Raw genomic sequence first — 25,946 nt, forward strand, 5'->3', positions numbered from 1 at the left:
CTCTGCCACCCAATAGCCTCCATAGTCCAGCCTCTCACCGTGCATGTTGTCAGCAACCAACCAATGATGGCCCAACGGGGCAAGATATCTGAACTCAGAACTTCATTAGAAGGGTGAACCACCCCACAGATGTAGCGAATGAGGTCACAGCGCAGAGACTGACTGTCTGGAGTTGAGAGGTACTGGCGCTGGAACCAGTCCTGGTATCGCTTTTGTTGACCAAACCGCACCTGCGGGAAGGGGATGTTGGAAAGGAAAACGTGGAAGGGAGGGTGGGGTCTCTGGGCAAAGGAAAATGAGCACCATTCAACTCAAGGCTTGACCTAGACCTCAATTTCTTCCCATAACTTATTCATCATCTAATACTGTCTTTCAAGTCTCTCCTCCTTTGGGAAGACTTCCTGATTTAAATATTCCTCGTTTTTATTTTTATTATTTATTTACTTAAAACATTTTTATTTATCTATTTTTAGAGAGGGGAAGGGAGGGAGAAAGAGGTGGAGAGAAACATCCATGTGTGGTTGTGTCTCAAGTGTCCCCTGCCAGGGACCTGGCCCGCAACCCAGACATGCGCCCTGACTGGGAATTGAACCAGCAACCCTTTGTTTTGCAGGCCGGCACTCAATCCACTGAGCCACACCAGCCTGGGCTATATTTTTTATTTAAAAGATTTTTAAAAAAATGTTTATTGATGAGAGAGAGAGAAAGAAAAAGAAAGAAACACTGTTTGACTGCCTCCCATATGTGCCCCGTGGCCAGGGATCAAAACCACAACCTACTGGTGTATGGGACAACACTCCAACCAACTTCGCCACACCAGCCAGGGCAATATTCCTTATTTCTAAATAAATGCTAAAAGTTGCATGCCAGTGGTGCATTCATTCTTGCCACTGACCTGATGTTGCATTATCTGCAACTGCAGTCCACTTTTGACTCCTTACTCCTATACTAGTCACTGATCTTACAGTCATAAGCATAATCTTTTATTTTCTACAGCTACTTGTGAACAGCAAGCAATGTTCCTCGAGAACAAGAGCTGAGCCTATTCAGCACTCAGCAACGACTCAAAGCTTTCTGACACTAACTGACCTAATAGGATCATTATCCAAGGTACATGGAACCTCCAAATCTTCCTGCACTTAAGTCCTACCCCCAAATAGATTGAATGTGGTTACAAAGAGCAACACTAATTAAGGAGAAAGAGCTGGTTTTCCTCTTCTATTCCCCAAATTCAACCAAACCAGAGAGCAGAAGGGTTAAAAACACACACAAAAAATCTAGACCAACGTTGTCCAATAAAACTTCCTGCAATGATGGTGGCTACTGAACACTTTAAATGTAGCTACTGCAACTGAGGTACTGAATTTTTAATTTTATTCAGTTTTAACTATTTAAATCACAACACATGGCCAGTGGCTACCACATGGGACAGCACAGGTCAAGTCAGTTCTCCTGGGTAATTTGGGAAACGGAAAGTTGCCTAGACCAGTTGTTGCCCAACACCAGACTGGCTACAGAGGAGCTGTTGCTTAGAAATTCTGTTAGAAATGCAGATTCTTCCGATTCTCTGGGAGGGTAAGATCCAGGGAAATGTATTTTTCAGGTGCTCCTCAAGCAATTCTGCCATGAGTCAGCCATCTTGGGAAACCAAAGGTCCAGAGCTCCCTTCCTGAGAGCTAATGGTTCTCCCAGAGGAACAGCGTGTTTTTCCAGAATGAACACCCTCACGCTACCCTTGTATAGCATAGTTCAAACTTGTAAATTACGTTATTCGTTTACAGTTATTAGTTTCATGACTGCTTTAGATAGGCTGGAAGCTTCATTAAGAGCTGGAATTGTCTCTTCCTTATTCGACACTGTATCCCAGTTCTTGGCAATGCCAGGTCGATCAGAGGCACCCACTTGACGAGCATTCCACCAGTCACTAACGCACTGGTGACCAACTGGCAGGCTGAGGGAAGAAGCCCGGCTAGGGCCTGCAACTTCTGTTATAATAGGTGAACTTACCCGGGAGGTCATGAAGAGGAGCTTGGTTTCCATGTCTGGGGTTAGACGACATGCTAGGAATTTTCGGGATGTCCTTGACTGAAGAAGCTGCAGGATACCTGAACCAAAAGAAGAACGAATGAGAAAAGAGAGAAGCTTGGGGACCAGGAAGAATGGAAGGCAGGTGGGGTACCTGGGCCAAGTACTGATGGCCAGAGGTCTTACTCATGGAGCAATTGTAAGATAAGACCATGAGAAGTCAAGCATAGGAACAAGTGGGGGTTCTAACCAGCATCTGTATGTTCTGCTGCAATGAACCACCATCACCAGCATCCAGATACATTAATTCTTTTCTACTGGTCATTCACATTATTTCAGTTAGCAACATGTGGGAAAGTTGGGAGGAAAATATGGGAAATCCTAGCCTCTCTTCCTGCTCCCAATGGTCCCATCAGTGGGTTTGGGATCAATGGGGTGTTGTGGCATAAGCATGAGCTCTGGAGTCAGACAGACCTAGATCCAAATCCTGCATCTGACGCACACTAGCTGTGTGGCTTTGGGCAAATTGCTTAATCTCCTTGAATCTCATTTTCTTTATCTGTCAATATGGAAAGCAAAATATCCATCTTACAGGGATATTCTCAAGATTAAATGAGTTAATATACATGTGCTTAGCACACACTAGGCACTCAAAACAACTCAATACATGTTCAATGTAAGAGCTGTACAACATAAGATAGAACCAGGACTTTCTTCTCTTCTCTCTTGACTTTCCAGATCCTGACCTATTGCTTTCATATTATGTGTGTACACACACTATATGCACACACACATGCACGTTGGAGGTGGGGTGGGGAGCAAAGCTGTAGAGTTTAATTCAGAACATAAGCAGGAACCCAAGAAGGAGAAAGGGACATGGAAAGGACCTTGTCAGAGGAGGCACACAGAGCCTCTTTCCCTCCCCCAAAGAGGATTCTGACCAAGCTGGATCCTCAGAATTCAGAGGCAAGATTGCTCCCGGAAAGAGCCTTCTCTTATAGGACTAATTCCAGCCCCTTGCTGACTCAGTCTCATGAGCTGACCTCTGACTCCCCTGCTGGACTCAGTGAAGCTGGAAATGGTTGTCAGCTCACCTCCTGAACCAAACAGCTGCCGGGAGTAGCGGAAGAGAAGGGTCCCAGCTCTCTGTCTCACATTTTCTTAGGAGTAATGACAGCTGAAGCCTGCCAAGTAGGGGCTATCTGGAACCACGTGGATTGTTCTGTAACTCTGCCATTCCCATATCCAGCTGTAGTTGGCAGAGCCTGCCTGGGCCCAGGCTTCCTATGTCTGACTGCCAAAGGCCCTCCTACCCACCAAACCCTGCCCTCTTGATTCAAGCAGTACATATATATTGACATCCTACTGCTCAGGGACAGGATGCCCTTACTTACCTGTGAACTGAGGACTCAAGGCCTGAGGGTTATGGATAATATCTTTCCAAAGTAGTTCAAATTCTGGTATCCTGGCAACATTCTGAAGTAGTCTTACAAGGTCCCGGCCAATCATCAAACATTCCATGAACTTGATGGGCGGGGGGGGGGGGGGTTGACATATAGGAAAGAGAATAAAAACATGGATTGTTTACCTGCTACAGGGAGGACCAAGGAACAACATGTTCTAGGGAGGGAAGGAAAGAGGGTCGAAGGGAATAGATGATTTCTGCTGGAACCAAGGGACTGGCTTCTTGCTGTTCAGGGAAGAGAGCTGGAAGTTGGGACTGATATCAAGGATGAGAGGTTACTGGAAACTGCTGAAGCCCTGGTGGCTTTCATGTTAAATCTCTTGCCTGCTCCTCCCAAAATTGTTTCAATTCAGGTCAAGAGGGACAAGATTTTAAAAGGATAGGATTGGCAAATTGACCCCCCAACACCTTACCCCAAAACTCACTCAGTCCAACAGAACATTCTGTGGTAATGGAAATGAGCTATATCTGTGCTGTCCTAATGGACACCCATTAGCCACATGAGGCTAATACACACTTGAAATGTGGCTAATTCTACTAGGGAACTAAAATTTTATCTAATTTTCATTTAAACTGCCACATGTGGATATAGGCTACTACATTAGAGAATATAGCCCTACAATCATTCACTCTTGGGAGATTTCATACTGGAAAATTCACAGTCCACCTGCCTGGGCAATTACCTACTAGGTCGGTGTGAGGGATGACAACACAAGCACACAAGAACAGCTCTGTGGTGTACGAATGTCCATGAAGCTGACCAGGAAAATCCCTAGGATGCCAGGGTAACGGGCAGCATTTCTAGAACTAGGGCCATTCCATACTGACTCCCCTACCTCTTACCCTCATCTGTCTTAGAATGATGAAAAAATATCAGATTTGAACTACCTCCATCACTCCAACATGACATCTCTGGCCCACGTCACTGCATAAAACCCATGCAGGTGTTCTGTCCTGGTTTCATTCCCCATACTGTGTTGTCCTCACCCGTTCCCGAAGCAGTGAGATGCAGAAGTCCACCTCCTTCTGCCGCAGGGCCTGAAGCTGGGCGGTCCCGTGGTGGTCCACAATGAGGCGGAGGTATGTGTAAACGGCCATGGCAATGAGGATGCTACTCTTCAACACCCACTCCCTGCAGGGAGGGAAGACACTGGCACCTGCACTCTATCTGCATCTATCCACCCTCCCAATTCACCCATACTTGGCTCTAGACCTTAGAAATGTTTGACAATTAGCACTGGGAGTAGGTCCTTTGGTTCTGATTGCTCTCCCATGCTGTCATTATCTAGAACGATCAACTGGCAAACATGGGGGCAACTTCCTACTATTCTACCAGATGCCCAATAAAGATAAATGCTGATGAAAGCAGTTTCTGTTTACCACGTAACAACTTAGCTGCCAACTAAGTAATTTTGTTTGTTGACTCACTCATTCAGACCTTTACTGAGTGCTTCTCATGTGCCAAGCTTGTGTAAGCTACTAGGGACAGAGATAAGCCATAGCTCCTATGTGGCTCAGATATTGGAAAATATATTTGTCAGCAGTTCTTAAAGTGTAGTCTGAGGACCTCTAAGGATTGCCAAGACCCTCTGAGGACCCCGGAGGTTTTAGAGCGCACCGTTTGAGCCATTCCATCATGCTCCACTGCAGCCCGCCAGGCCACAAACCTTGCCCTGGCTCGCTCTCTCTAGCCACTGATACCACATCCAAATGATAAGTCACCTGCCCTAAATCACAATCTGAAAAGAACTTGACTTTGGATGGCTAAGCCCATTTTCCCAGGAGTTTTAGAATTTCTCTGGGGAAAAGGGAGTAATGAAAGAATTGTATGGCCTGCTGCTTTTAAAAGTGGTAGAAAGGCAGTGGGGAGATTCCAAAAACTCCAATGCTGTCTCAAAACGCCAAGAGTGGGGAGCTCTTCTCCCCAAGCAAGTAGTCTGTAACAGCTTTGGCACCCCTGCTGGAACAAGGGAACCAGAGGAAGACAGGGAGTTTAATTAATCCAACCAGGCAACATCCTGGCTCCGGAAAAGTGCCTGAGCCACCTAATTAAGACTCTGGCCTTTTCCTCATACAGAATGAAAGCAACAGCCAAAGACACTGAGGATGGTCCCCCTCCCCACCTGCTACCTTTTAATTCCACAGCCCTAGACACACTTTGGAGGGGTGGGGTGGATGGGTGTGGAAGATGACAGTTTTAAACTTCCAGGGACTCACGCCAAAGGCTGTGTGTTTTGGAGGAAAGGTATGACCAGTTATTTGACACTTATACATTGAGAATGCATTCTAATTGACCAAATGAGGGAAATTCAGCTTTAAGCTATGGGTACAGGAGTTACCTAGCATCAGGAACAAAATAAGAAAAATCACTTTTGAGGAAGATTCCTAGAAGAGGCAATGAATGTATCTGAATCTTGGGATGGGATAATGAAGAGACAGAGAGAAAAAGGGAGACTCTCTGTATGAAGACCTAAGAGAAGCAGAGGCCTGGTAAGAAACGGCTAGGTTCTCCAGCGTTGTGTGATGGCACCAATAATTAATAGAGTAAGGAGCTGCAGCTGCTGCTGCACATCCACGTCCAGGGCACTAGGTGGCACTGCACAGCAGACCTGGCACTGCTCTCAAGCTTGGGCAGAGCACAGAACACAGCCTTTTCTTTCACAAGCGTGAATATGGGAGAAGGTCCATTATTCTAAAAGTAGGAAATACGGATACGATCAGCCCTCTCAATTACTTGACTACTATGGTGTCCTTACCCAGAAACAGGCTCTGAAATCAAGCAATAGAAAGACAGGCTGCAGGACCAAGAGGAAGGTCTTACCACCCAACAAGTTCAGCTATGGAACAGCCCTCATAAAATTTCTGGTCCTTTACTTTGATGGGAAAGGGAAAAAAATCAGTGAGAAAACCCAATATGCCCTGCCTTATGCCCTCTCTACCACCGGAGCCTCCAAACCCTACACGCAAACTCTAGACAGTCTCGGTTGCCTCCTTACTCCCACGTCTCCCGTGCCATTTCAACAAAAGGAGAGTATGGGTTGGATGGAAAGTCTTGGGGGAAAGGGGTACCTGCCAGGCCTTGGTACTTGGCTGGCCCTGTTCTGCTGAGCTCATTCTCCCTTCCCTCCCCACAAAGATAAACATTCCAAGGCGGTCTGGATCAAAAATAAACCCTTATCAGATGAAACTAGCTTTTCCTGGGCTCTGAGATATTTCAGCGAAGACCTTCTTTCCCACTCCTTTGTTCCTTGGGCCATATCTGGCATTAATTCCTTCACGCGCCACCAATACAACTGCTTCTCCCTCCCCTGCCTCAGTCTCTCTAACCTAAGGTGTTTTGGGCTACCTAACAGTCTTCATACAATCCTTTTACCCCCATTTCCCACACTTGCAACCAACAAGGCCATATCTAGCTCTTGCCCCACCCTTCATGGCAGACTCTACCTCTGCTCCGTCAGGATATCCAGAACACTTTCTGCCAACCAGATATTTTTTGCCGTAACATCCCCACCTGGTCAAAGGGGGAGAAAAGAGAGAATCAGAATGGCTCTACTTAGATATACAATGCATTTCTTCAGCCATCCTGCTGGTCCATCCCTAACTGTTATCCTATCAATGATATCTGAGTGTTGGAAAAACTGCCTTTTGTTCTGTTAGGCTTTAAAGTTTCCCCGTTTGCCTCCAGAGAGAAGGAAAGGGAAGTTACTGGATTTTTCCAGAAACTAAAGCTGCAACTTTTCCATTGACTTTGGCTGGAGTGGGAATACTTTGACCTTTGAAAGGGAATGTCTGGGAAGGAGACATGAAAAGTCCATGGTTGGAAAGAAAGGATGATATAACAGATAGGGCCTGAGAGGTGCAGGTGGCTAGTAACAGCTGCAGCCCAGCATGTGGATGTTCCAAATCCCGAGTCAGGCTCATGACAGGCCAAGGGTTTCCTGTTTCCAAGTATCAGTCTTCAGGGCTTGTGAAGGAACTTCTTGGGGCACAATTAACATGCAGCAACACCAGACCGAAGTCTAAGGATGAGAAATGGGGACTGGGAGTGCTAGACAGGAAAGAAAATGCCAGGGGAGTGGATAAAAATAGCCTGCACAATGCTATGTCTTGCCCCGGGTCCTAATTTAAAAATTCAATTTCACTTAGTCACTCATCACATAAATTAAGGTTTATACACATCAAAACAGGAACATTGGTGTTATAGAAAATCCTGAAGAAGAAGCAAAGACCCCTGGGCAATGGTGAAAGAGAGGTGGGGTCATTTTTAAACAAACACATGCGATCTTGGGAGCAGAAGAGGCAGGCCTCTTGGATATTCAGTGGCATAGAGAGATGTCACCAATGCCAAGAAGATAATAAAACCTAAATGTCAGGGTCTGTTCTTTGACATAGTTCGTCCCTCAAGCTGGCCCTAATCAGATGTCATAATTATTAGGGAGCAAGTAGTCAGAACATGGGGGTGGAGTCAGGGAGATGTCTGCGTTTCTGAAAAGCATAATGTGATGCAAATAAATTATCTCTTCCTATTCCTTCTGGCTCCTTTCAGATCCAATAAACCATGAAACCCCAGAGGTGACTGGCTAAAACACAACTATTCTATGTCAAGCCCCGAGTTTGGCAGGAAGGAAAATGAAGCAAGACTTATTGCTTCAAAATCTCCCTATGATATTTTAATTTCTTTCTCATTGTATGTGGACAGAAGATGCCTACATCAGAAGGAGATTCTAAATGACCCAGTAATCAAGTTCCTTAGACACTCAATCATTCTCCATTGCTTGGATTTAGTCTCTGGGCTCCTCTCCTTTCTTCTTTATGCTCTTGCCATCAAACTCACCAGCAATCTGCTTCATGAATGTCATGCAAACACCATCGGCTCCCAGAACCCCACTCTTCACTAGTTCCCGTACCAACCACACCAACTAAAGGAGAGGAAACAACAGATAAAGAGAAGGGCCTATAAATTTGAGAAATGGGCTCATCCAATAACATTACAATTTAGGAGTACAAAGGTAGGAGTATGTTATCCCCAATTCTTTCCATTACTCTTACCATTGAGCTGGATTTCTTTTGTTTCTGGCCTTACCTGAGTACGGCAGGTGTCCTGCAACTTCAAGTACTTCTCCATAAGTATCTGGTTGATTTTATTCAGGACAATATTCATGCCGTCACGACTCACCAGAGCCAAGTCCCGATAACACTGAGAAGAGAGGTTTGTGAGCAGCCAGGAAGCTGACCCCACCCAAACTCTTCAGTTTAAACAACATCAATACAAGTAGCTATAAAAGACTTCCACCCTGGACCTATTCTTCCACAGGCCTCCTCCATTTCAAGCCAACTCTTTGCTCCATCACATGGGGTGAGGCGGGGGAGACGGAGCTATTTTCTAATAAGGCAGAAAAGCCTGCTAAGAAAGGCTCCCTGTCCCCCTACCTCCCTTCTTAGGAAATGTCACACTGTTTGATGCCACAAGCTGAGCAAAACCAGGTGGAGGCCATCTGCTTTTCATCTGCCAGTAAAAGGTCACTGCAGAATGGGTTTGGTTGAACAGGCCAGAAAGGATCACAAAGAAGTTTTTAAACCTGTACTGACCCAGCCAGATGAAGCGAAGGGCTAGGAATATTACAGGAAGAGGATCCAGGGACCTGGGCCCTAGAAAGGGAAAGGGCAGAACCAAACTGAACTTCCTTAACTAAATGTCTTCCTTCTTTTCTCTGGGCTGCCCTTCGCTTCTGAATTATTGAAAAAGGAGGGGTCCTTGTGCATACCCACCCCTGGGGGTGGTGAGGGAGGGCATTCCAATTTCCTCTGAGAGTTCTTGCTCCCTTCCCACTAGGTCTTTTCTCACTCGTTCTCTCTAGAGACCAGACTCCTAGAGGAATACCTTAGGGGACCTCATTAGCAACCTTCTTAGCCTGCTGAGTTCTATGCTGTTAGGGTTTTGGCACAAAGGGTAAAATTAGGTAGGGAGCATTCCATGACCTTGAAAGGCTGGCAGAAGAGTGGCATCGACCATAATAGTAATTATAATGCACTGGCATTATACACAAACTTTGTATTATAAATATAATTGCATTTGAATTACATAACAACCCTTTGAAATAGGTACTATTTATTCTTATCCCTATGTTTATGGGTGAGGAAACAGGCATAGAGAGGTTAAAACAATTCAACCCATATCACATAAGAGATAAGAGGAAGAACCAGGACTCAAGTCCAGATAGATCAATTCTAGGTTCCATGCTCTTAACCACCTTTATGCCACTGTTAAAAATAACTGAGAGAAGAGGCTGCTGGGGATGGAAATAAAGAGATTATGGTGGCTTTGAGACTACTACATTTCTAAACGCTTTCACCCTAAGCAGTCAAAAGAGAAGTACTCCTCAAGACCAGCTGCTCCCTGGCCTTGGTGTGACTAGGGACTCCTCAAAGATTAGCTACTGTCACTTCTTCCTGTCTCTAGAGTCCTTAGGTCAAACCAATTAATATGATGAAAATACCAATACTGAGGGAATTCCACCAGGTGCCACAAACTTTTCATACCCAAAGGATAATCTGATTATCCTCTGACTCCATCTGGAGGGAGAACAGAGAGATCAAAAGTACAAGCAAGGGAAAAAAGAAAGAGATAAGGGAGCCCAGTGAACTACTGCCAATCTGCAGTGAGTGAATGATGGTATTGTAGCCCTGGAGCCTTCCCCAGAGGTGAGAGCCACAGAATGAAGGGAGAGAGAATGAAGGAGCCAGAAGGACACATCTGCGTCAGACCAAAGATAGTGACACTATTAACCAGAGAAAAGCCCCGTCTATTCAAAAGAAAGCAGAAATCCCAAAAATGCAGAACAGACCCAGAACAGGGAAGGAAGACAAGTCTCTCAGAAGACACAGAGTCAGATGAAGGAAGCAGATACTGTCTGACTAATTTCATGCTCCATCTGGGACCTTATTTACCACAACTGCAGGTAACACATGGCAGCTGGGAACTAGGAGTATCATATTCCTGATGCTGCCAGTTTTCTCACCAATCTCTGTGCCTATTTGCTGACTGGCTTGGAAGATAAATAGACTGGGGGTGGGGGGAGAGAAACTCAGTAAGAACAGAGAAGAGAAGGAGAGTCTCAAAGAAAGAAAAGGTGATAGGATGGCGCTGTGGTAGCACATCCGTCCTGACTCTGTTGAGGGTAGATATTCCAGCCTTGGCCCTCATGGCCCCTGACTTTCTAGAGCTGCCTGCTTAAGGAACTGTATCTGGACCAAGAACTGCCAAGGCCTGGGTCCCTGACCCCTTGAGGAGACCTTGGCATTGATGTCAAGACACTTCCCTTCATCTACTGACTACCAGAGCCTGCACAGAAGCTCGGGCCTCCAGCTCAGCTTCTCCTCCCACCACAGTCCTTTGGCCAGGCCTACTCCCAGCTATTCAGTTCAGACGTCATATAAGAAACAAAAGTAATGGAATATGAACATTCCTAAGAGGTGCCAAGAGGACAGATAAAAGTGAAGGTACAACTGGAACAAAATTCACCCCATATTCCACTCTGCACCAATGCCTGACCTGTTTTCTTCTAAACTGAGTTCTCTTGTTCAATCCACCTGAATTCCACCCACTGAGAAATGTTAGAGAGACGGCCCTAACTCCTTGAACCTGCCTGCCAGCAGTGACACAGGCCCCTCACCTCACTTTCCCAGAGCAAATTTCTCATGTGTTCAATACTTTGTTTCTACCATCACCTTCTCCATTATCCCCTGGGAAGATGCAGGAATAACTGAATCTCCAATCCATCCTGAGATTTGTTCCAGAGATAAAATAAACCCCAAATAAACCCTTAGAAAACACTCCCCTTGTTTTAAGATGACGCCAAGGATCGGTCCTCATCAGTAACTCCCACCTAAAACTTCTGCAGGACAGAAATACTTCACAACATAATCTGAGGGGGAAGGATCAGACACGATGGGAGATGTCACTAATTCTTTCACCAGACTCTGACCTGGCTTAAGGTCTCTGGATGAATCACTGATAGTTCCCCACTTGCCTAAAACTGTGTCCCTCCTGTTTCCCATCTCCATCCCCATTGTCCCAAGAGGCCTGACCTGGGGACCTGTCCAATGAGGAGGCTTCCAGGTAGAGGATTTACTTGGGAATCTTTAGCATGTGAACATAAGCCTGGCGCAGCCATCAACCAGCAATGAGACCCAAGTTGAGGGTCTGGGTGACCCTCACAGGGCTATCATAGGATAAAAAGAAGACAAGGTACTCTAGTCCCTCGCAGTGTCTAGACGGCCAAATTTGCAACATAATAAGCATTCGTAATGCAGAGCCCTGGGGCCTCTCACTGCCAGGTCAGGCAAATAACTAGAAATACCCCCAACACTCTGCTCCCTTGGCTGAGGTTTACCTACTTGTCCTCGCTGAGTCAGATCCCATCAGAAACAAATTAAAAAACCAGCAAGCAAGATGCCTTTGCATTAAGATGACTAAATGATATTTTAATTGTGTTTATGAAACCTACAGAAGAGAAAATTAAACCTTAACCCCAACCCCTTCATTCCATCTTTGTCGACAACTTCTTTAAAATAGAGTGGCTGGACTGGGTCATATCACTGTTTAACACCACCATATCGGAGACATTCATTTGTCTTCAAGGATCTTGATGATCAATTCAATATGAAAACGAAATGCCAATTTAACTCCACAAGGTCCCAGCCCAGAAATGGCCTGTGAAACCAAGAACTTGTGAATACTTGGTGCCTGCCCACCCCCCAACCCTACACATACAGCAGACAAGCTGGCATCAGAAGAGCGCAAATACACCCACCCGGGCACCATATCCATAAATCCTGCCACTGTCCTTGTCCCTAGGAATAATTTTTCTTTGATTCTCCTTGAACAAACAACAATGTCTCTGACCTCCAGTTATCTTACAGGTAAAACTGGGGACAGTTCAGGGAGAGGGGACAAAGCCACTAACCTCACAGGGCTTTCTGAGAGGATTAAATGAGATCCTGACTGGATAGAGCCTAACACAATGCTGGGCACAGAGCAAATTTGTTTCCTTCCACACTTCCCTTGCTCAGCAAAGGGCCAGTGAGAATGTTAAATTCCCCACACCAGGTTCTCTGTTACTGACACACAGTTAATGCCAGATATCAGACATACACTTCTAAACCAACATGCCAAGGCTCAAGGGACACAAAATTGTTAGAAAGGGGAAATGGGAAGAAAAAGACAGAATTTTGCTACTTTATTGTAGAAAGAACAGAAACCAAAGAGATCATCCTTCCCAGTCACTCACCTCAAGGAAGGACCTAATTTAAACCATTTCACATTCCACAAAAAACAAATTCTGTTTGTGAGAAACCCCAGACTACTTTTCATATAGTATTCCTCAGGAAGTCTAATTCCAGTTACTCCAGTGTTCTCTTACTCACTACCTTATTCTGCATGAATTAAGCTGTCTGACTTGAATCCCACTTGCTGCAATGTTAAGCCTGCTTTCTAGTCACCTGCCAGTATAGAACCTGAAAACTACAGGTCACACTCTTCTAGGTAGGAACTCTCTTCGTTACAGTTGTTCTTTACTATTTTCTGGATTACATCCCAACTCTTCTGGCCTTGACTGGTAAACCTCAAATCTGAAAGTCTTTAAATGCTTTTTCACTTTCATAACTGCATTTTCTTGCCTTTAGTTTCAGAATGTAGAGATAGAAAAAAAAGGAGTTCAGTTAAAGAATGAAAAATTCACTAAGAGTAAAAAACTGTATATAGAGAACAAGGTGGTCCAGCCCAGTCAGAGGATCTGAGAGTATGCTGATGAGCCATAATTATGTTCCACCATATTCCTAGATCCCATATGAGAAGGGTTTATGAATCCAGAGCAGAGGGTCTTACCTTCTGGGCTTGAGCAGGTTCAGTGAGGACAAGGGTGAAGAGACCCAGGCAGATTTCCTCATGCTGAGGGGGACCTTTGCATACCTGGAATATGAAGAAGGAAAAAACTAATTGTCCCTCTCAAGAAGGAAGTTCTCGAGTAGTTTTTCCCAGAAAACTTGGGACTCCTGAAAGGGGAATCATCTGCAAAGGAGAATCGTCAACTCTTAAATCAGATTATTTCCTTCTTCTAAAAGTGATGAGGTATCTGTTCTAAGGGAGAGGTAAAGGGAAAGGATGGAACCTTACTGCTTTTTCCAAGGCTTGATGCAGACCAGGGGCAGAAAATAAAGTGTTTCAAATGAAACAAACAAACAAACCCCTTCCTTCCTCCACCTCTTTCACCAGATCTTAAAAGCCTTCAAAAGGAGGAGCTACAGTCAGTCATGAAGTAACAGGCACAACTGCCAAACTAAGATCTTGGTCAACTCATTGAACTTCTGGCATGTGTAAAGTAAAGAAATAATAATAATAATAATAATAATAAAATAACAGGTAAGTAGGTAGTACTTACGGAACATTCACTATGTGCCATTATTCTAGTTCTTTATATGTACTACTTAAAATCCTTTCAACCACACAGATTAGGGAATGTAAAAGGTCACATATGTAAGAATGGTTTACAAAGAAAAAAAGCCACCTTAGAACTATGAGTTATTATTTAAAGTTGTTATTTAAAGATGTCTAAGGCTCAAAAAGGTGAACTCTCACAGTGAGAGAAAGGAGTTGGGAAGCTTGGTTTGGGGAGCCAAGACACTGACTTCAGTTCCCTAGTTCCTAGCCACTTAAATCTTTCTGTGAGAGCTTTCTGGATATGGGGATAGCATTATACTCACATAGGCATTAAGGGCATCATTGGCTTCTCTCTCGGAGACACCAGCAGTCATTGATGTGACAATGCTCATACATCTTTCCAACCTCTGTGAATGAATGAGGAAAAATTAAGGTTTCTTACCCCCACCAATAAAATATTTCTAGCCCCCTAAAAAGTTTCAGAAAATCCAACCTCATCATGTTTCTAGAACCAACTACCAGTTTATAAGTACCATCATCATGAAGATGTAATCAACAAAATCCAGAATGTGGAAAACATGACAGGTGACCTGGTTTAACACGTACATTGGAAGGAAAAAAGGCAGGGAGAGGGGAACCCATATATTAAAAGAGACTTAAAATTATAACCCACTGAATAAAATAAGAACGCATGAGTCCATGATGATAGATACATACATAATAAAGAAGGGAGAGCTCTTCTGTACAGCTAACTAATAAATGCAGAAGGAATGACAGGAGTAATAATTAATCCAGGCAAATATCATCAATGGATGCTAAAAGCAGAGACAAAATTTTCACTAGAGAACATTAATAGGTTCAAAATACTTATTAATTACAAAGGGAAAATAACTGTAGGAAATCCTGGAGAATACCACGTTAACCAAGTGACCGAAGTCATTATTGCCAATAATGACACAAACTGATCCCTGATACTCGTGCCTCTGATGTGATGCACTGAAAAGCCTATAACATCATTTCTATGGTTTTCTTGCCAAAAATGAATAATCCCAGTCTAATCATGAAGAAACTTCAAACAATCCAAATTGAAATACAGTCTACAAAATAACTGGCCTGTCAAAGTGCTTAAGGCCATTAAAGACAAAGATAGACTAGGTATCTGTTTCAGATTAAATTCTTAAAAGAGACAGTATACCAAAATATATTGTGTGATTATGGACTGCTGTACTGGACATTATTGGGACAACCGGTAAAATCTGAGTATGTACTGTAAATTAGGTAATAGTAACATATCAACGTTAAATATTCCGATCTTAGTAGTAGGACAGTGGTTCTGTAACAGGAGATCCTTGTTCTTAGGAAATACCATTGAAGTATTTAAATCTAAAGTGGCATCATGGTTGTAATGTACTCTCAAAAGGTTAAGATAATATATATAGAGAGAGAATGACAAAGCAAATGTGGGAAATGTTAAATTATTGGTGAATCCACGTGAACAATATATGAATTCTATGTATTAGAATTTTTCTCTAAGCTTGAAATTATTTTAAAATAAAGTCATATAAAAATTAAAAAGATGCTCTTTGCTTCTTCCCCAGCTCCCCTCCCCGAACCTCCCTCCCTCACTCCCCCTTTCTCCCTCCTCCCTAAGGGGAAACAATTTTTAAAAGAAAAAATTTTTTTAAAATACTGCGAGAGTGCAACATGTTGTCCTTGTCTGATTATTGATATGAACAAACCAATTTTGAAAAGAATTTATGAACAATCAAGAGAAATTTGAGCCCTGACCGGTGTGGCTCAGTGGCTGGGCATCATTCCGCAAAGCAGAAGGTCACCAGTGGGACTCCTGGTCAGAGCACACGCCTGGGTTGCAAGAGGCAACTGATGTTTCTTCCCTTCCTTCTCCCTCCCTTCCCCTCTCTCTAAAAATAAAAAGCCTTTAAAATAAAAAGAAAGAAATTTGAGCATTCCTCAAATTGAGGGTTCCTTAATATAATAAAATATTCAGCGCTCAAATTTAGGTATGGTATTGAGGCTATTTTTTTTTTAAAGTCTTTCTCTCACAGGCATATGAAGTACCTACAGATGAAATGACATCTTGGATTTGCTTCAAAATAATCCAGACAGACTAGGGGAGAGAAAACGAGATTGCCGTGTGCTAATAAGTACTGAAGCAGAGAGAGGTCTACATGGAAATACTATTCTCTTTACTTTTTCATGTTTGAAATGCCCCCCTCAAAAAGTTAAAAACAAACTTAACAAAATGCAAGTGAAGAAAGAAAAGGACTAATGGGAAAAAAAGGCCAAACTAAAACCTGCCAGAATCTCTAGTTAAACAAAGGTGGGGACAGCGGCATTCAAGGAGCCACTCTGGTTTCAAAGGCCAACCCTCTAACATGAGACATGATCAACCTTCTAAGGAGAGCTTAGTCACTGGTCCCTGTTCCAAAGAAGCATTTAATACCAAATACTGAGAAAATAATGACAAAATATATCCATGTTAAGTCAGTGGGCCTCTTTGTTACCACCACCTAAACTACTTCCTGAGTCTTTTATTTTGAGGATTAACCTGAAAACTTTCGAAGGAAAATCACTTCCCAATTCCCAGCAATGATGATTCTGGGAAAACAAGGACAAAGGCAGGCAATTTACTCCCCCTGAACCTAGAGGTCATCACAAAACATCTTGCTGAGACTGGTTGTACTGCAGCATTGTGAGGAACTAGCAAATAAGGACGATGGGAAAGAGGTCTAGGAATGAAAGACAATCATGTTTCTCCTTTGACCATCATCCCTGTCTGAAAAGGTAGGGTGACACAGGGTAGAACTAAGTGTTTAGGCAAGGAACTCCCATAGCCACAAAACTTCAACCTAAAGTAGCTCCAAAGTCACTCAGGATTGAAGATACTACGATTTCACCAGTCAGCATCAGGCCTAACCCTCAAATTAGGTCATCAGTGTGCTCAGCCTTCATCAACAGCACCTGCGTACTTGTGACAAGGAGCTGTGAGATCACATGAAAGCTGAGCTGTGACTCTCATAAACCACCTTACCCACAAGCTCTGAGATACATCACTACCAAGTCTAGGCGCTACATGGTAGGGGAAGGAAAGAAAAATCTCAGGATGGATTTTTTTTTTCTTAAATCTTATCCCTCTCCACCCAAGGTAGTTATCAATGACAGCAGCTACAGTGCCTCCCGAAGCTAGGTCCACATTGTTTTTGCTGGCAGCTCTTGGAAGACCTGCTTACCCAACCGAGGTTAACAAACAGTATCAGAGTGGAGGGAGGTGGGGAACAAGCAACAGCACAGCATCTTAGAATGCTAGATATTGCTTCCTCCTCAAAGGGAGAAATCTGCTGAGTCGACAGAGATGTGAGTCAAATAGCAAGCTAAAGAGCTAACTGACAAGGAGAAACCCTCTACCACTTGCTAGCCTTGGGCTAACCTGGGGTGAATTACTTAGCTTCTCTAACCCCTGGTTTTCTCATCTGAAAATACAGACAAAGGCAATACCATGAGGTTGCTGAGGATTAAACAAGGTAACACAATGTGAAAGCCTCTAGTGCATAGCCTCAGCTGAATCAGATTCTGTTCTCTTTGTGAGGAAGCTCAGCAACTGCACAACTAAATCGATGAGGACCAGTCTGATCCCCACACCCCCTGCCACTATGGGTAATGGCTCATCCTTAAAGATTCCTTAAAACTGAACCCTGCTACTACAGGACATGGGTTAAGTCCCTGGCCAGGCTCAAAAGCATCTTCTTTCACTTACCCCCTTTAAACTTTTGCCTTCTAGGAGAGAAAAGTGCAAGGGAGAGGGGAGGAAGCCGGAATGATGAACCTTGCACCAAGATCCTAGTGCAAAGCCAGACACAGAGCCCAATGGGCTGGCCAAGTCTTGGCTGTGATATAAGAGACCTTGGACTGAAGTAGGTTTCCCTAGTTTAGTTCTCAATATTCTAAGCACTACTCCATATTCTAAGCTCCACTCAGAGGCCTGAGGCACTTCTATGGGTCACTGCTAGTAAGAAGAAAAGGGGCCTCTTGGAACAGGTAGGCCCAGCTAAGGGTGTACAAGATGGGAGAGCCCAGAATTTGGATGTGTGTATAAAAGCAATGAGGAGAGAAATGTGAGAGCCAGTCCTTCCAGGCAACACAAGTGAAAAAGAGGCTACGCTTTCTGAACTACAAAAATTACTTATCCAAACAGATATGGGAGAACTGATTACAAATCATTCAGGGTGACAGGACCACAATGCCTCAAAGTGGGCTGCAGGAGGCCAATCTCTATAATCAAGTAGCAGTACCCTCTTTCCCCAGTCTCCAGAGGCCTCAAATGCTGGCAGAACAACTCTGTTCAGAGCAAGCCCTCCACAACAGCACCTCAGAGAGCCGAGTAAATATTTACCATCTCTAGGAACATCTGAATTAATTTTTCTAGGACTAAGAGCACCTGAACATGGTTTCCATGACAGCAGCAGTAGGTAGAGTAAGGGGGGAAGGGATGGGACGTGGCCTTCCAGTTTGCCAACATATTCTTGAAGCTAGTGATTGAAGGCAGAGGGGTCCCTCTAACCTCCGTTTCCCCTCTCTCAGCCAGGTGACTATACAGTCTGATAAAAAGTGTATATTAAATACTACCCCCTTATGGAAGACAGTGAGTGACCTTGAAGGACTAAATTCCACAATCTTCACAAAAAGAACATATGATCCAACCTGCAAATCCCAAGGACCCACATTACTGGTGACTGAACAAGCTGGGTTCCAAGTATTCCACAACCAAGAGTCACTTGTATGTGAAATGAGGATTTAAGGGAAAAAATTACAGATGACTCAAACCCCATTCCTTAAAGATACCTCACAAACAAGGTAAGAATTATTCCTTGGAGAAAACCTGGGGCATTCCTCTAACCAAAAGCTGCTCAGACCTGTCTCTAGCTTAAGAGGAAGTTTTGACCTGTTTGGGCCACAGCTCCTGCTTTTGGCCTTTCAAGTGGACAGAGTCCTTCTCAGCAGAGGAAAGACCTAGAACTGAGAAGGCTTATGAGACTAGGAGCTACATGTTCTAAATGCCTCTAACCTCTGGCACTATTTTTATCTCATTCCCCAAATGAGGATGGGGATGGGCAAGAATTCCCTCTTCAAAGTCAGGAACAGGGCCAAGGAGAAGAAAGGATACAACAAATGCTCCCCTGGGTAGAAGAGTCACACTCCCTGCCTGGGATGCTCCTCACCAGTGCTTCATACTCCAGACCCCTGAAGGGCCTTTCCTCATCATGCCAGTGGTACTACCATAACCAGTTTTCTGTTTTTGTTTTTTTGTTATCCTTCCTATGGCTGTAATTACTCAGTCTTTAGATAATAAGCTCTGGAAAGCAGACCTTGGGTCTCCCTCACCCTACTTTCCTATCAGACTCAGCGCATAGTAGTATATATGGTCAGGAAGCTAAGTTTGTGTTCCTGGGCAACAGGTAGGCCTATGTTAGAAAATAACCAAAACAGAACAATCAGGGGTCAGTCAGTCAACACCAGGTTTGGTAACTTGTGTGTGCAGATCTGTGGGGAGACTCAGAGGAAGAAGCCAGTAAGTCTTGCCCTTAGAGACACTCTGGGCTAATGGGAACCACACACATAGGGTTAAAACAGAGTGGCAAGTCTTGCTGGAAAATTCAAATGCAAAGGACAAAGTGCAAAGAAAGAATGGGGGGAGCCCAAGACATGCTGGGAAACATCCATACCACGAAGGACTTCAGAAAAAAAGAGACCCTCCCTCCACCGCTTCTCCCTGCAGAGAGTTGAAAGGTCACTCTCGGACAGTCCAAAAAAGCAAGAAATGCTTCCTCTCTTTTGTGGTCCCCTCCCGCCATACCAGTTCATTTACTAGCAAACACGTCACTGCTCGGAAGAACAGGATGCTGTACTGCTCTGTGGCACAAATCAGAGCAGAGGCAGGATGACCTCTTTAGCAATCAGGGTGGGAAATAAATAGATTTTCATCCAATCTTTGGGGTCTTTTCCTCTCCACTCTAAATAGTGGAGATTACGAAGCGGAGATTGGGAATCAAAGGCAGTCAGCTATTTTCTTTCTACAATTCTAGAGCTCCTGTAGTAGAACAAAGGGCTCAATAAATACTTTCACAGTGACAGTTGGCCACTTCTAAAAAACTGGACAATTCAAACTGCCAGGCAATCCTAAAATCATTTTGTTTGGGATTATATTATTTTTAGAAGCACTGTTTATGTTCCTAACTGTATCTACCTTAAATGAGAAAAACAGCAGAAAACTTTGATTTACCTAAAAACACAAAGAATTATGGGGGAGAAGCATGATAGGAAGCCAGCCTGTTAGTAGACATTTGCTGATGGATAAAGTTGCTATCCGGCCACCTCTTTATTCACAGAGTTCATTTTTTGCATATATGTTTCACCATCTATATCTGAACAAACTTTTCAAACATAAATTATAAATTCTACTTATCTGCCTGACCTCCCTCCAATTCCTGATCAAGGGCAGTGACAGGCAGAAGCAGGAAAATGGCCAGCGAAGGGCCACAGTCTAACTTACTCATCCCGTCCCTGCATAAGCACCAACTGCATACACTAGGTCTTACAAACAGTTCAATCATGTCCCAGTTCTGGGTCTCATATTCTCAAGTATGTCTCTTGGTGCGTGGCAGTGGAAAGAGATGTATGATCAAGTCTGGGTTGTCAAGGGACAGGGGAAGAGGAACAAGTCCGGGAAGGGAGGAGAGGGTCAACTAGCCCTAGTTTAAAATCTCCATTAAGGTCCATTCCATCACGTCATTTCACCCTTTTTCTAAGCATCTATGAGCTCTCTCTTTTGTGTGTGCTATCTGGTTCTGCAGGAGTCCCCTAAGTCCCATTCACCCCCTCACCCCACTGCTGCAGTGGGTACTAACTAAACACTACTCACTTTTCCTTAAGTCTTCACTCATTCTAAATTCCCAGTTGAGAAAGCATTTGAGCTCTTGCCCCCCTGGTGTGTCATTAGTTTGGCTCAAATAAACTATTATAACAATTCATAAACAAATAAAAGCCCAGTTAACATCACCGGCAATTGACTGTGTCTACATGAAGTCAATACTGCTATGACAGAAAGGTCCAAGATCTGCTGCAAGTTCCCCTACCAGCCCCTAGGCACCTACACACACACACACACACACACACACACACACACACAAACTTCTGCTGCAAGTTCCCCTACCAGCCCCTACACACACACACACACACACACACACACACACACACACTTCTGCTGCAAGTTCCCCTACCAGCCCCTAGGCACCTACACACACACACAACTTCTTCTGCTGCAAGTTCCCCTACCAGCCCCTAGGCACCTACACAGACACACACACAGACACACACACACACACACACACACACACACTTCTTCTGCTGCAAGTTCCCCTACCAGCCCCTAAGCACCTACACACACACACACACACACTCTTCTTCTTCTGCTGCAAGTTCCCCTTCCAGCCCCTAGGCACCTACACACACACACACACACACACACACACACACACACACTTCTTCTTCTCAACATATGACCTAAATCTGAAACAGGGTAAACATTAAGAATAGCTGTGGCCTGTATGTGGAAAGGAATGTCAAAAATAAATTCGGTAGATCTGGATGCTGTATCCCTTCCTCATCAACACCCCCCACCCATTTTCATACTGGTGGCTTCTGTTGCTATGACAACCTGTCCAGGAAGTTGGCCCACACTTCTTCCTTGAAGAGCAGGAAGTCTGGAATAGTGTTTATGTTGCCTTAGAAAAAAACTTAAAGGCCTCCTCACCCACCCCCACCCCGTATCCGCTCCAGTATCCCTTCTCAACCCAATTTCTTAGCTCCCTTCCCCACCCCCCACACGTACCTCCTCTAACTCATCCTTGGCATCCAAACTGGTTGAAAGTAGCAGCCTCCCCCCTCCTGGGGCTCCTGCTCCCGCTCCTCCTGCACCTCCCGCTGCTCCCGAAGCAGCAGCTGCTGCTGCCCCCTTTCCCTTCTGTAACTCCATGGCTGCAGCCAGGAGACGGGAAAAGGCCAAAGAGCGGATGGGTGGGAAGTCCTAAAAATAAGGAACTCTGGGTTGCCAGGGACTGGGGGCAAGAGGGACTAGTGGGGGAGGGGAAGAAATGGGTCCCTATCCTCTCCACCGCTCCCTCCTCTCCGAAAGGCCGCTCTGGGGAGGCGAAAGCAGACGGCCCTCTGGAGTGGCAGCGCTGAGGAAAAGCCGTTAGCTCCTCAGTTTGCTGAGGTACGGGTTTGCGCCCCTACGAGTAGGGGAGGAGAGGCTTCCGGCCCTGAAGAAGTGGAAGGTGAGCCCCTTCTGGCTTCTGACCCTAAGAGAAGTAGGGGAAATCCTAAGTTTCTGCCTTAGGAGGTGGGCGAAAGAGGAGTCCTACACCGAAGTAGGGGGTCGGAAACCTTCTTGGCTGGTACCCCAAAGGTTGGAGAGCGAGGTTCCTTTGGATCCGGCCCCCCAGGGGTGAGGGTGAGGCAATAAGCGCTACAGAAGGGCACCGAGGGCCAGCTTCTTCCTACACCACACAGAGGCGGCCATGGTGGAAGGGCGGGGGATGGGAAGGCTGAGGGCGACGGCTGGGTAGGGTAGGAATCGTGGAGGACCGCGCCGGAAGTGAGCAGTCGCGGTCGCAGGCCTCCACCAATAGCGGCTTCCGCGGTGGCGCTGAGTCTCAAAAGAGTAGGCAGACGACAGCCGGCCTCCTTTTCCCCGGCTACCAATGGTATTGAGGAGAAGAGAGATCGGTATGATTGGTAACTAGAGCACCCAATTGTATCCCTTCTTTGGTCTTGGAGGGCGGGTCGGACAGATTTCCGGAGGTGGGGTGGGAGTGCAAGGTGACCAGGAAGGAGCGAGGGTGCGCCTGCGCGCTGTGACGCGCAAGCGTGGCGTCAGCCTCCGCCCTCTTACTTTCTCCATCTGCAGTTTGGTAGGGTACGGTAACGGGCTCCAGTCTGTAGTTGCTTTGGGAAATCCCAAGCCTAGCTACGAGTTGGCAGTTCAGTGAGAGAGTGCGGAATTCTAATTCTAATCATTTCCAGATTAAATTCCGTCAGATGGTATAGAGCCAGCTCCGGGAGCTGAAAGTGTATTTCACAAGCTAGTGAGATGCACTCACGCCAAGTGCAGTTAGCAAGACGTTGCTAAATAAAGTGCATGAAGCCACTTGTGCAAATCATACAGTCGTGCCAGCACTAGATCTCGCAAAATTTTACTAAATGATGAAATCATTTTCATTTTTTTGAGTATCTGGGACTGACCCATGCCCCTGAAACCATTGTACCCTCAACGACAGCCCAGTGAGGAATGTTATCCGTTGTGACCACAGTGTAGCATTGATTGCATGAGTCCAGTACTATTTCGTGGTTCCCCATCTGTGCGTCTCCACAGGACTTTTAATTTTTTTCAGGAGCACTTTATCCAAAAATCAAATTTCACTATTTTTAATACTATACTTCTTTAAAAATCCTTATGTCCTGCTATACTTTATAAAATGGGGACAAGGTCTTTGAGTGGATTATGTGAACGAATGAGCGTGAGCTTTTTTTTTTTTTTTAAAGAGAGATTGATTTGTTGTTCGACTTACTTCTGTATTTATTGATTCTTGTATGTGCCCTGAGGATCAAACCTGAAACCTTGGTGCATCCAGACAACACACTAATCAGCTGAGCTACGAGCCAGGGCCTGAACTCACTTTTTAAATTGGAAAATGTTACACAGATATTAGTAATCACTACGGGTGATCTTATTTGTTGTAATGGCCTAACATTTTAACTATATATACAAGGTCTGTCCAGAAGATATGCAGCCATGTAATATGAGAAATAGAGACATTTATTGAAGAACATGCAAGAAACATGATACATAGGACAACGATGCCTCAGTCCCCTTCAAAGTAGGCACCTTGGGACCTCACACAATTCACCATCAACTGCCCTCTTGTATTTTCCTGAATCTCATCTAAGGTCTGAAGTTTCTTCTCTTTCAAAGGTGATTTTTTAGCCCTGGCTGGTGTGGCTCAGTGGATTGAGTGCTGGGCTGCGAACCAAAGGGTTGCTGGTTTGATTCCCAGTCAGGGCACGTGCTTGGGTTGGAGGCCAGGTCCCCAGTAGGGGGTGTGTGAGAGACAACCACACATTGATGTTCCTCTTCCTCCCTTCTCCTCTTTCTAAAAATAAATGAAATCCCTTTTTTAAAAAAAAGTGACTTTAGTTTTGGGAAGCCAGAAGCCTCAAGGCGCCAAATCTAGGCTGTAGTGGGGCTGAGTCACCTGGATGATTTGACGTTTGGCCAAAGAACTCTGTGGGTGCCTTGTCATGAGGAAGCCGCTAATCACCAGTTGCCCATAGCTGCAGCCTTCTTATCGGAGTAGTTTCAGTGGAGGAATGCTCAAGTTTAGCGCAAAATCTGATGCAGATTCGTTGCTCTAGTCACTCAGTCATTTTGAATGTGATGACCACACAGTACAAGTGCTTACTCAAGGACATCTACTGCCCCTACCGACTAGTACGGTGAAGTTGTGCCACTCTCCACTCTCCTTGGCTGCCAGATCACATCGAAGTCGTGCAAACCGCTCTTGCTATGTTAACAATGGCTGGACTCTTTCTCCACAGACTTCGTACACTTTTATTGAAATGCTGTGGGCAGTCTGTTAAGTTTACTTTCATTCATTCCTTTACTGTGTATTAGCTGTAACACCTTAGGCAAGTCATTTAGGCTTTCTGTAAATTATGTTACCTATAAAATAAGAGGTGGACTGGCCAATCTCTAAATACCCTTCACCCCCTGAAAGTTCTATTGAATATGCTCTGGATTCCTTTCAGGTGCAAAGTACTGCATTAGCCACAAAGAACACAAACTAAATGTCATTACAATAACATTGCTATAGGTCATGGGAAACACAAAGATACATTGTGAAAAAAGAAACACTATATATTCATGCTTCTATTTGTGTGTGAGTTTTTAAAAGTGAGAAGTGGAGGAATATGTAAGTATATTTGTAAATACAGAGAGACTGTATCTGGAAACATATACCAAACCCCTGTCATATTTGTTGTCTCTGGGTAGGAGATGGGGTGGAGATAAACTTACATTTTACTGTATGTGCCTTGATGGTTTAAGAAGAGGTCTTATGAGCACACAGCAAGATGGTGGGGGCCTACAAACCAAAAGAAAAGGTCTCAGGATGAAACCTACCTTGCTAGCACCTTGATCTTAGACTTTCCAGCCTGCAGAACTGTGAGAAAGAAGTGTCTGTTATTAAGGCTACCCAACATATCGTATTTTGTTATGCTAGCCCAAGCAGGCTAGTAGAGCTAGGATCTGATCTCAGGGAGCCTGGCCTCAAGCAAACTTTATTGTTACACTGTACTGTCCTTTTGGTAATACAAAGTAGAAAACAGAGTGGTGATTTGGAAATTTTTAACCTTCATAATTCTGTTGGGGGTTTTTAAAAAACATACTACATTGTACATGTATCTACTTTCTAAATAACAAAAAAATTTTCAAGAACAAAAGAAGAGTCATGGAAAAATAAAAACGCCTTCATTTTAACAAACTTCAAAAAATGACAACACTTTTCTCTAACTCAAAGCACTTAGTCATGTAACCTAATACATGTCTCCTTAGAGATTATGATGGATTTTCAATCTATTCAACATCCTGCCACTTCTCTAATTTTACTAAACTACCCTCTCAGACACCTTCTAAATTCCCCCCAATTCTCCCTAATCCTATAGCTAAGGATACACAGCAGAAGTCACCTTGAGACTGTTAGAAGGGTCAGAGGTGCAGAAAAGGCTGGTTAAAAATTGTGGAGTTACGTGCTGAGGAGCAAGGTGTCCCAGCCCCATACCAGGCTCTCCAGCCCAGGGTTCTAGTGCTGAGAAGAAAAGTCCCCATAACTTCTGGCTTTGAAAACCAGCGTAGATTGTGGCTGAGTGAGACAGAGGGTTTCTGGA

The 25,946-nt window shown here is 44.5% G+C and overlaps 1 protein-coding gene across 2 annotated transcripts in view; it reads right to left on the reverse strand.

Annotated features, from left to right (window-relative positions):
- INTS3 (integrator complex subunit 3) overlaps positions 1-22,566 on the reverse strand; it is a 36,612-nt gene extending 14,046 nt beyond the window's left edge. Inside the window, exons 1-11 of one of the 2 annotated variants that reach the window (XM_054563318.1) lie at positions 22,389-22,566; positions 21,835-22,029; positions 14,252-14,335; positions 13,377-13,460; positions 8,574-8,687; positions 8,325-8,409; positions 6,935-7,001; positions 4,478-4,622; positions 3,420-3,549; positions 2,008-2,105; positions 39-230 (exon numbers count right to left, since the gene is read on the reverse strand). In XM_054563318.1, coding sequence (XP_054419293.1) covers positions 39-230; positions 2,008-2,105; positions 3,420-3,549; positions 4,478-4,622; positions 6,935-7,001; positions 8,325-8,409; positions 8,574-8,687; positions 13,377-13,460; positions 14,252-14,335; positions 21,835-21,978 — 1,143 coding nt within the window. In that variant the 5' untranslated portion in view covers positions 21,979-22,029; positions 22,389-22,566. The remainder of the gene's footprint in view (positions 1-38; positions 231-2,007; positions 2,106-3,419; positions 3,550-4,477; positions 4,623-6,934; positions 7,002-8,324; positions 8,410-8,573; positions 8,688-13,376; positions 13,461-14,251; positions 14,336-21,834; positions 22,030-22,388) is intronic. The other variant, XM_054563317.1, reaches the window with a different exon arrangement.
- Positions 22,567-25,946: the final 3,380 nt, after the last annotated feature.

The sequence above is a fragment of the Pteronotus mesoamericanus genome, unplaced genomic scaffold (assembly GCF_021234165.1).
Source record: "Pteronotus mesoamericanus isolate MK-2021 breed Mesoamerican mustached bat unplaced genomic scaffold, CSHL_Meso_final scaffold_705, whole genome shotgun sequence".
NCBI lineage: Eukaryota > Metazoa > Chordata > Mammalia > Chiroptera > Mormoopidae > Pteronotus > Pteronotus mesoamericanus.